This window comes from Psammomys obesus, unplaced genomic scaffold, assembly GCF_907164565.1.
Source record: "Psammomys obesus unplaced genomic scaffold, mPsaObe1.curated_primary_1811, whole genome shotgun sequence".
NCBI lineage: Eukaryota > Metazoa > Chordata > Mammalia > Rodentia > Muridae > Psammomys > Psammomys obesus.
The window spans coordinates 323,486-335,549 of NW_026585580.1; the positions used below are offsets into that span (position 1 = coordinate 323,486).

The 12,064-nt window shown below is 46.2% G+C and overlaps 1 protein-coding gene across 1 annotated transcript in view; it reads right to left on the reverse strand.

Moving 5' to 3' along the window:
* The window catches only part of Tram2 (translocation associated membrane protein 2), a 77,118-nt gene that overhangs the window by 14,321 nt on the left and 50,733 nt on the right, over nucleotides 1–12,064 (reverse strand). The window contains exons 3-4 of the mRNA XM_055605847.1: nucleotides 2,877–2,986; nucleotides 2,262–2,378 (exon numbers count right to left, since the gene is read on the reverse strand). Coding sequence (XP_055461822.1) covers nucleotides 2,262–2,378; nucleotides 2,877–2,986 — 227 coding nt within the window. The remainder of the gene's footprint in view (nucleotides 1–2,261; nucleotides 2,379–2,876; nucleotides 2,987–12,064) is intronic.

Below are 12,064 nucleotides of genomic sequence, written 5' to 3' on the forward strand. Positions count from 1 at the left end.
CTGGCTGGACAGATAATGAGCTGAGTGAAGGGCCCAGAATGGAAGTGGATTCAGTAGGAAAAGGAGACAACAGCAATGTAGGCAAAAAGTACAGGGGCCTAGGTTCCGTATCCTTTACATTAATGACAGCTGGAGACAGATAAGCTTCCTTCTGAGCCTGTCCTTTGAACTGAAAAAATAAAAGAGCATCCCTGGCCCCTACCAGGAATGCCAGGGGTATGTCACCAACATCTGACACATTTGGGGGCCCATACCGGCAAAGCAATGTTGTGTATTTCAGAATTTAATTTTTAAGGTAGAACAGGAAAGACTTTCCGAGTTTGGGAAGTGAAGAGAAAGAATCATGTCGAATTTCCATTGCAACAGAAAACTGTGATTTGAAAACCAGGTGTTTTTATTCCTCTTACAAAAATCACTTCTCATATTCTCCAGTGCCCTTCCTCCCCTGCAGACGGTCGGGAGGGAGGTGAGCGCAGGGAATAAAGCTAGAAGCCTGCATGGCTCCCTGGTCTCCATGTCTTGCTGAGCATGTTGGGAGGGCGTGGAATCTCCACAAGATAAAGACCTGGGATCTTCCCCAAAAAGAGTCAGGTCTCCCAGCTGGGGTGGAATTTTAGCGTGAGTGATACAGGGGAAGAAAGGCTTCAGAGATGAGGCAATGCCCCCTCCCCGCCCTCAAACAGTCTGGTGTCTCTGGTACTCTGGGGCCCTTTTTCTTCAAGCAGCTAAGGCCACCAAGAGGTGGGAATGGACTCAATGTCGGGAAGCTGAGAGAGGCCTGAGATCCTAAGGTACAGAGGGACAGTGTTGATCCACACCACACATGGTGACTGGCCCTACTCATGCAAAGCAACTCTGTCCCCCGGGAGTGGAGTCTGGGAGCCCCCTCTGAAACGACAGAAGTCCCTGGTCTTTCATTTAAAATTCTTAGTGTGCTGCTTGGAAAAAAGTGTTCTGAGATGAACTGATAACAGGAATAAAAGCAACACATAAGACAGACATGTTGCCTCCTGCTTTGAGACTATGCAGTAGGCATTTAGTTCTGGAAACGAAGTTCCTCATGGTTGGGCCCATCTCTGTCAGTGAGAGCACAGGGGAGGCAGCTGAGCAGCGAAAAATCTCTGAGGTCAGGGAGCTGATGAAATTTCCAAATCCCTGGGACCTGGTTACAGAGAAGAGGTGCTCCATGTGAGAGCAGGTGCTAACGGTACAGTAAAACAGGCAGGGTCACCTAACAGTGAACCTCAAATGACAGACAATCCAGAGTCCTTGTCTGGGGGATGTTTTTCTCTATCAAAGGATTTGATGTGCAGAAGGGTAACACTGGCTATGAATTGGTTAGACATGAACCACACCCCTAAACCTTTACAGCTTGATCCTTGGTGCAATGCTCAGGGGCTTGACTTTCGAGAAATTTAATCGTGTGGAATCAATTAGGCATATTCACTGTTTGAAAGTGGTAGAAACTAGGAGGTGGGACCTAGATGGAAGAAGTAGCTCCCTGGGACACACCCTTGAAGGGGGTACATTAACCCTGGATCCTTCCTCTCTCTCTCTGCTTCCTGTCAGCCATGAGGTAAGCTGCTTTGCTCCACGTGTTCCACACAATGTTCTGCTTTTCCTCAGGCTCAAAGCAATGGCCTCAGACATCACTGAAAGCACTGAAACTTGAGCCAGCATTAATCTTCCCTCCTTCCAGTAGTTCATATCAGGTATTTTGTCATAGTGGCACAAATAGGCCCAGATCTCTGAGTCCAAGCTATGCTTACATGCTCGCCATTTTGGAAGTATATGGCTGTGGACATACTGGCAAAAACGAGCATGGAACCCTTAAGTCAACATCAGGAGTATTGAGTGAATATGAGTTTATTTTGTGGGTGAGGTTGTAGCTCAGGGGAAGGACATTTACTTAGCATGTACAAGGCTCAGTACTGGGGGGAAATTACTTTGTGGGACAGTGTTTGAAGACAGGACTGGTAGAATAATACAGAGCTTTGTGGATAGCTGTTACTATGTAATATGGGTAAAAACTGTCACAAGTGCTTTTGTAAGAGAGGATGACTCTATTAAGTGCCATCTATACTATTTCATCTATCTTCTCACTACAATACCAGGAGAATGCAAAATGATTTTCAATTCTAAGATACTGTTCCCGGCTCCTTTTCTTCCCTTTAAAGCCCTTCATAGTCATTTCATCAGCAATGAAGAGACGGCTTGGTGGCTTGGCTTTGTATTCTCCAGCAGTCATGAGGACTACTCACCGTCACCACCACGTAGAAGCACCATATCACCGAGCTGAGATGAAAGACGACCAGCTGTCCAGACTCATTGAACTTGCTGTGTTTGACCTTGGAGAGATGAAGGCGTTTGCTGATTTTCTAAAGAAGAGAGAAAGCGCCACACATCAGTACATGAGCGTGCAGATACTTGGCAGATTGTACACTCCCATTTCCCTTTTATAAGAGAGAGGTAGTAGTTTGAACTCCTTACGACCCAAGCTATTTAGCATAGGCCTCCTGTGTATTCATGGGGTGCTGAGTTTCAGGTAAGTACTTTGAAAAGGCAGATGATAAGGCTGTTAGCTTCTACCAGAGGAAACATCTTCTGGTCATTGCTGTGTTTGAAAGACCCCTAAAGATAGGCTCATGGTGTGCTTCAGACAGCTTCCTCTCTACTTGCTGCCCCACAGTGTGAACTAAAGAATTTTTGAGAGAGAGGACAGAGACAAAGTGTAGCCAAGGACTGACTCTGGGACCAACAAAGGATCTACGTTAGGGGCTAGGGGACAGAGTGAATCAGAGCGGTTTTTTTTTCCATGGTAGGGCTTGCCCTCTTAATGGATCCCCAGCTTCTGACCTCAGAAACTTGTCACTTACGTCTAAGATGTACTCTTGAACCACGGCATGCAAGATGATGGTGATGAAGACGTAGAACAAGATGGTGACCAGGTCCTTTGGGCCATAGTGATAGTGGACTGTCTCGCTATCTGTGGGTTGAAAAGGATCTTGTCAACATCCCCCAGGTGAGGAGATGCTATGAGACCCCAAAGGGGAAAGAGATGGAAAACACAGTGTACTCTCAAGTGCTCCGCTTCTGCTGCACCCTCAGAGCTCAGAAGAAAGCTTCTGCCCCTGTATTCTGCTTCACCTCTGGACTTGGTCCTTGGGAAGCACACATGGGGAAGGCCATGGAGAACCAAGTCTTTATTGTCAATGGAGGGCCACCACTGCCTGGCCATGTGGCTTTGAGTAAATGACTAACCTCTCTAGACCTCAGATCACAGTTCTGTCACAGTTCTGTCTATGTCACAGTTCTGTCCTTTCCTTCCTATGGCACTGTGAGACACCTCTATCTGTAAAGTCTCTTCCAACGCCTCAGGTTTCTATCTCTGAAGTGAGGATAAGAGCTCCTGCATCACTGAGTATTATAAAAAGTAGATGAAGTAATGTTACTTCTTGTGGGATGACCCTGACAACCTGACTGAATGTGAAAATCACCATGGAAACATACTTCTGGGTCTATCTATGAAGGTGTTTCCAGAAATGTCTGACTGAAGAGGGAAGACCCTCTCTGAAAGTAGATGGCACCACCTCAAGAAACTGAATAAAAGAAGAGAGCTAGCTGAGCTTCTTAACTGTGGATACAGAGGATGCAACTTCCTCAGGCTCCTGTACTGTGCCTTCCCCAGCATGGTAGACCATGTTCTCAAACTGTAAGCCCAAACAGACCTTCTTCTTTAACTTGCTTTTGTCAGGCATTTTGTTGTTGTTGTTTTTGCTCCAATGAGAAAGGTACCTAATGCAGTAAAAGTGTGGCAATGTGTGTGTGTGAGCATCAGTGTGTATGTGCCTGTACATGTGGTGTGGGGGGGGGGGAGAGTGGCCTACGGTACCATATTTGCTATTACTTGTGCTGCTGAGCTACTGTGAAGATTTAACAGAATGAGGCCTACAGCATAGTATCTAAAATCACAGTAGGCCTCTAAACAAACAGTGGGCTATAATATAATAATATTAAGTCAGGCAGAAGAGTTGTTTCTTTGTACAGACAGGGTCTTGCTATGCAGACCACTAACTTGTGGCAATCCTTCTGTCTCTGCCTCCTGACCAGAGCCCAGTGCTGCCATGCAGGCTGAGAAAGGACAGCTTACAGCCTTGCTCCAGTGAGCAGGCACAGGGCTGGAGGAGGCTGGCTGGCACACGCCTGCCTTGGGCTCCGGCTCTTTCCAGCACACTGCCCTCCCCAGCAGACGTGCTGGCTGCTCTTCCAGCTGTGCGGCTCTGCCTGAGTCACACACTTATGAGTCATCTCTGCTGGGATGCATTTACCAGAAGGTAGGCCGGGGTCAGTCTGTTTCAGGGTGGCCAGAGAAAGAAGCAATTCTGAACTGGGTCACTGTGGGAGTTCCTCCTAGCTTCAGCTACCTTGCACTGAGAGAACATGACAGAGGGCAGTGTCTAGAGCATAGACATGAACTAGAAATCTCACGCTTTCCTTTTTCATCTCCCTTTGCTTCTCTACAAATACCTACTCTGTGAGAGAGAGGCACTGGGCTAATGTCTCTGCCCTTGGGGGTCAAACCCAACTAGGGGTTGAAAAACAGAACAATTATACTACAGACAGGCCCCATGGCCAAGAGACAGGCAGAGGCTACAGCAGGCAAGGGTGGGCTGTGGCTAGGGTACAGGATCTGGATCTTGTTGGCCAGAAAGACCAGGACCTTATGGAAATCTGGGTACAGGCATACGTACAAATATACAGTTGTATGGGCATTCCAGCCTAGGCATCAGGACAGGGGCTCAAGATTAGGGTGAATGACAGGCCTGCTATGGACAGCATATGTGCCACTGAGATGTGTGATCTTTATCCTGAAGGAAGTACTTGAATTAAACATCCAAGAACTTGAATTAAACAGCCAAGTGGTGAAACTTGTATTGGGGAAAATGTACTCAGCAGCAGTGAACAAGAGGAGGCCTACAGGAAAGGATACCCTTCAGAAAGCCACCCCAGGGTCCACCTGAAGTACCGCAGGGCCCATATCCACGCAGCAGGTGAGAAACGAAGGGCAGAGAATGGCTGACAAAGATGGAGAAGGAGAATGGGTGTTAAACCAGCCAACAGGGAACAAATATGCCACAGGGGTGGTGGGGAGACTATTACCTGCTGGACTAGGTTCTGTTTCCCTGTCTTCTTCATAAGGGAGGGACAAAGGGGACAAAATGAGGGCATACTTTGGAACTACTGAAGAACTAGGCACATACAGAGTTTCCTCATCAAAATCAACATTAGGTAAAATGGGGCCACATTCAACCAGGTGAGAGTAGTCTAGAATTAGTGAAATAAGTCCAGTGTGGTGGTACATGCATGCTTGCCGTCCTAGGAAATGGTGTCTGACATCACTGAGCATCAAGGTCATGCATCACAACCCCCTCCCCACTAGGATAGCTGCAATTTAAAAAAAAAAAAAAAAAAAAAAAAAACATGCGCTGGGGATAGGAAGGATTTGGAACCATGTGCTTCGTTGGTGGGAATACAATTCAGTGCGGTAACTACAGAAAACTGTACGGTGGTTCTTTATAAAATTTTAAAAAATTTAGTATACATCCCAGCATTACTACTGAGTATAAATTCAAAAGAATCAAAAACAGGATTTCAGGGTTGGAGAGATGGCTCAGTTGACAAAGTATTTCTGGCATAAGAACTTGAGTTCCACCATGAGAACCTATGTGAAAAGCTGGGCATGGCAGCATGTGCTTGTAATCCTAGCACTGAGGGGGCAGAAAAAGGCAACTTCATAGGGCTTGCTGCTCAGCCAATCTAACCCACGGGGTAAGATCCATGCCAACAGGAGACTCTGACTCAAGCTCCTAAGAATGATATAAAAAGCTGACCTCTGACCCCAAGGCACACTGATATACACACCCACCCACAAATATACACCCATCTACTCACAAAGAAAACAAGACTAGAAATACCATACAAAATCATTTTCAGTGACTGAAAGGTATACATGAAACATAAATAAAATCTAGTTCAGAAATGGGTTCTTCTCCTGAGATTTCTTAATACACATATACAAATATTCCCCATGCAAATGCAAAAGAATTAGAAATATTTTATATATACATGTGCAAAGTGGTATTCAAGATGGCAAAAAAAAAAAAGTGAAGCTAGGCAGTGTTGGCACATACCTTTAAATCCCAGCACTCGGGAGGCAGAGGCATGCTTATCTGTGAGTTCAAGGCCAGCCTGATCTATAGATCGAGTTCTAGAATAGCCAGAGCTACACAGAGAAACCCTGTCTCAAAAACAAAACAAAACAAAAAAGTCGAAAAAACTCAAGTGTCCATCAATGGACGAAAAGACATAAATGCATTTACACACACTAAAATATTTCTCAGCCTCCAAAGAAAGGAAATCTATGCACATGCTTCAACACTGACATTATGCCAGGTGGAAAGAGCCAGCCACAGAATGATAAGAAATAGTTGATTGCACTGGTTCCGGCTCCCTTGGACTGACTGTCAGATTCTCACAGCCAGAAAGTGGAATGTCAGTCACTCGGGGCAGTAGGATGCAGCTGTTTAATGGCTATCGTTTCACATTAGTTGTGAAATTTATGGAGACTGGTTGAACAAAGTGTGAGCATACTTAACATCACCATTTACTTAAAAATAATTAAGAGGAGAAATCTTGTTGTGTGTTTTGCCACAACTAAAACACAACAGAATGGCAGTGGCCGGGAAGGATGCATGCTTAGGTAGAGACTCGGGCTGCAGTGAGAGGCAGGGGCTTCAAGAGACTGCAGAGGTCTTTACAGATCACAGCGAGCTCTGTGGACTTCCTTAAGGCACCAGGGAGCTCCAGATGATGTATGAAGATCCACTTCTAGCCCAGTCACAAGGGTGGCAGGGAGACAGACATCAGTCAGTCCCTGTGGAGCTCCAGATGGTGGGACAGAGGTGGGGGGAGGGGCGTCCTGCCCTAGCATGGAGGTGGAAAAATGGGACAAAGTATGATGAACTGGCTGCAGGAGCAAGTCTCAAATCCCTTGGGGATTTTTTTTTAAACCTGTCTTCTGTGTACTGTGGCCCTTGTTCACCACCTTGAAATGGTTCAAGGAGCATTATGCTGTGTTCTAACCATCCCTTGGAACCACCTTGGCAGATGATGGGCAAGGAAGGTGGTTTCGGGGATGTGGGCATTTCTCAGCTCTCCTAGTTTCTAGAGCCCCAGCCCAGCCTCCTAGTGCTGCCTCAAGGCCACACCCACCCAGGGGCCTCCTTGGCTTCATCACTGGCCATCAGCTGCTCCCCGAGTCCTCCTACAATCGTAAGGAACCACATCATCATATCTAGATACACCAAGTTGCCCATCACATCTGCTACTTTCCCCCCTAATCTGCTTCCTGTTTGATTAGAAGAAGAAAAAATAGTTTGTTTTCCTCCTTTCCAAACAGCTATGGGAACTGGAAATTTGCTCAGACTCATACCTGATTCTTTGCAAAGTATTTTAAAATCAGTTGCTCATTAATACATATAACACAGCTTCTGGGGCTAGAGATGGCTCCCAGGTTAAGAGGATCTGCTGCTGCTGTTGTTTTCTGAGGATGGCTTTTGCTGGCAGTTTATTTTCTGCTTCGTGCAGGGCCTCTCTCCAGCTCCTGCTGGTGTCTGTTGCTTGCAGCAGCCCTCCTAGTTTACACAGTAGGGCAACTGGGTGGGACTCTGGCCTAGCACCACTTAAGCTTGGGCTGGCTTAAGTAGCTGCTAGATCAGAACAGGGCCCTGGAGTTAGCCTGGCCAGGATGGATGGCGGTTGTTTCTTCAGGAGCCAGGTCATAAGTGATCAGGGTTCTGGGGGGCCTGGGGAGGATTCTGCCGAGTACTCAGGAGATTCCAACACTGTAGGCATGAATGGAAGGGCGGAATTCCTGAAAAAGAAGCTGGCCCACCAGTGACCGGGGTCGGCCTTGGGGAGACAAGGTAGTGGGGCACGGCGTCCCCCAAGTTCTCGGCACTTCTGCCGCTGTTGCTTGACAAGGAGCCCAGGCGTTGCCAATAGTAGTCATGGGTTGTGAAGGAATGGCAGCCATGCTTCAGGATCAGTGTGCTGTGAAGACCTGGGTGCACCGTCACGGGGTGGGGGGGCAGTGCTAGGCCAAGGGACCCATTTGCGGGAACTCCCAAAACAGAGCTACTCTACAACCCGTGTGAATGCGATGCATACTTATTTGCTTTCCTGCGTGGGCAACAGCCACATTAGCAGCCTTCCTGTTCATTTTAAGGACCCAGAATCTTTCCAAGCACCCACGTGGTAGCTGATCACTATCTCTACCTCCAGTTCCAGAGGATCCAGTCTTCCCATCTGACCTTTGTGGGTACTGCACACATGTGGCGCACGCACCTGTTGGCAAAAACTCAGGCACATAACATTTAAAAAGTAAATCTTGGAAAAAAAATTATAACAGCAGCAACAACAAAATCACACTGGTCAGGTGGTGATGGTGCCCGCCTTTAATCCCAGCACTCAGGAGGCAGAGGCAGGCAGATCTCTGAATTCGAGGCCGGCCTACCCTACAGAGCAAGTTCTAGGACATCCAGGGCTACACAGTGACACCCTGTTGAAAAACCAACAACAAATCACCCTGCTTTTATTATCCAAGCGGTCCTTGCACACCACTGCTCTCACGAGGCACAGTGCTGGCAGTGACTTATTGTATGTTTCTAGAACGGTAATGTCTTTAGGCTACTGAATCAGTGAAACAAATGGTCAAGACTCAGAGCCAAATGTCTCCAGGGACCAGCAGGCAAAGCGGTCTTGGTGTGTCAAGTGTGAACCCCCTGCATACTCCCCGCACAGAGGCCTGCTTCAGGAAGCAGCCAATGTTCTGCATTTCAACCAAGAAATATGCTCTTAATTAGTTTTCTTTCCACACCGCCATCTTGCTCTATCTCACACATGTTTGAGAAAGAAACAAGTTCATGAAAAGGGTCCCCTCCTTTTCATCATTATAAAGAGAAACACACAGTTAAGTGGGGATATACGAATGGTCAACAATGGGCACCCTCTGTTTTAAGGGGTCTACATGGGGTTGGGGGAGTAGAGAATGGAGAGCTGAGCATGCACTCAGGGTGGGGATGAGAGCGGAAGGCTGCTTGTTTCCCATCGTGGCCAGAGAGGCACAACTCAGGGTAGACCAAGTCCTGGTACTTTAAAAGCAAAGTGAGATCATCTGATACTGGAGCCTAATTCAAATGGTTAAAGACATTGCATGGGCCAATACTAAATAAGCCAAAGAAAATACATCTACAGGAAGACTCCAACCACAAGCCACTAGTCTGTGACCCATGGCCTGGCTGATCCCTGACCCCTTCTCAATACCAACATTCTATGAGTTTCTGTGCTGAAAGCCAGCTCTGTTTTCACATTGTCTCTGACTTTTTCTGTTACATATAAACCCAAAATATGGGGCAAAATTAAGAGGCAAATGGTACTAGGGATGCTTGAGCCTCAGTCCTGCTGAAAGAGAGAGAGAGAGAAAAAGGGAGGGACACAGGAAGGAATGGAAGGAGAGAGAGACAGAGGGGGTATGGGAGGGAGGGAGAGGAGAGATGGACAGATAGACATAAATAGAGACAGACAGAGACACACACAGGGAACACACACACACATACATACACACAGAGAGAGAGAATATGAGAATGAATATAAAGGAAAAAAGGAAAGGCATCAAATGACCACCCGGGGCAAATGTTTCAATTCCCAGACAAAGAGTTCATCCTGACAGAATGTGAAAAGCTCCCAGAACTTATATGAAAGATCAAAAGCCAGCAGAAAAATGGGCACCAAAGTGTACGTACAAATAGACAGTTCACAGAAGAGGGAAACACTGACAGCTCTTATGCATTGAAAATGCTGCCTGATCTTACCCAGAGGAGAAATGTAAATCAAAACCACACTGAGATATCACTTCATACCTAATCAGATAGGCAAAAAGCCAAGGCTAACAATGCAGCTTTGCTGAGCCCGTGGGGAACTTTCTGTCTGACACAGTATTGGTGGGAGTGGAAGATGGTACCTTTTCTGTGGAGGGTCATTTGGCCATTTCTGTGAGGTTACAGAGGCGCTGGCTCTTTGGTACAACAATTCCACTTCTGGGAACTTACCCTTTAGATAGCACTTGCCCCATGGCAGACATGGTGTCTGTTCCTGGTTATGAACTAAAGAAAGCACTGAGGAGAAAAATAACACTGTACTGTTTTCATGCATGGGAAACTGGTACATATAGACACATTGGTTGACTACGCTTAATACAGAAACCCCAAATCTGAAAAATCTCTGAAAAATTTTAAGTATGGACATGAAACTACATTTGGACAACTGCACAGCTAAGCTTCCATGACAGGCTGCCATTAAAATCCAAGCACAGTTAAAATACTGTACAGAATCACTTTAAAAGAATAAAAAGTGGGGCTATGGAGGTTAAGAGCACATGCTGCTCTTCCTGAGGACCTGAGTTCGATTCCCAGCACCCACATCAGGAGGCTTACAACTGCCTGTAACCGCAGCTCCAGAAAGACCTGACACTTGGGACCTTTGTGGGCACTTGCATTCATGTGCAAATACACATAATTATGAATAATAAAAAAATAAATAAAAAGAAAAATAGAATAAAAAGTAAATAAGAAACATAAATGAAGTCTAGTTCAGACACGGCTCTCCACCGAGATTTCTTAATCCATAAATGCAAATATTCTTCAATCTGAAGACATCGAAATTTTGAAACACTCTGGCCCCAAGCATTTAGGCTCAACCTGCAATGCATCAGGGTTTCTCAAAGAGTGGAAAAGCTACATTTTGAAGTGTCTTTGCAAAGCAACAAGTTGGCACCGTTTTCACCTTGTTGCTTTATTTTATTTTAAGCCTAAAGCTCATGTCTAGAGCTACTCTTTGCCACCATGTCTTCACGTATCTCTGACTCAGTTACCCATGTGGACAATGAGAACAACGCAAACTACTTGCCAGGCCTGCTGGTGCATGCCTGTCATCTCAGCACCTGGGAGGTGGAGGCAGGAGGATCAGAAGAATTCATGCACTGCCTGGAACAGGAGACCTTGTCTCCACCCTGTCCAGAAATAAACAAAATAAGGTCTGGGAGATGACTCAGGAGATAAGCTGAAGAGTGACCGCTACACACTCAACATGGCATCCTCCCCAGTAACAAACAAACAAACAAAGAAACGAATAAACAGATGTGCGTATGCATGTCAGAGCTGATGAAATAGCACAGCGGATAAGAGCACGTACTGAGCTTGCAGAACGCCCAAGTCTGGTTCCCACACCTACAGCACATGGCTCAGCACCATCCAGCTCCAGAGGATCCAACACATCCCTTCCTAGAACTTCCTGGGCACCTGCACTCACATGTATACACCCCACCCCACCCCACTCCCTTATATATCCACATAATTAAAAACAAATGTTAAAAAAAAAATCCCTGAAAGTAAAATAAAACTGCCTTTTACCATAACTCTCTAAGAATAAGACAACTAACTTACAAAACAGTAAACTGCTGTGCAAACACAGGGAACCATTATTACTATTTCCACAGAAAGAAGATGAACAGAACAGTCCTAAATTGTGGTATTTGTTCAGAATAAATACCACAAGTGGCAATTAGAAGTCCTTTATTAGCCAGGCACTACAGTGAGCATGTCTGGCCCATGACATCATTTATGCCTCACTGTGATCCCAAGTATTACCCCTGTTTACTGACATGGCAGCTGTGGCTGGAGACAACAGGAACTGTACTCAAATAATCTGTAGCCAGTGTGGGCTATGACCACAGAAGCCAGGGCCCAAACCCATCCTCTCTTCACTAGGCCTCTTTGCATACTGACTTCCCTTCAGGTCGCAGTAGCAAAGTACATTCCTTAAGTGCCGAAGGCTTAAACCTGAGATGGCAGGAGAGAGAAGGAACTAGAATATGCGGGAACAGGGACACCGCACGCGCGCACACACACACACACACACACACACACACACACACACACACACACAC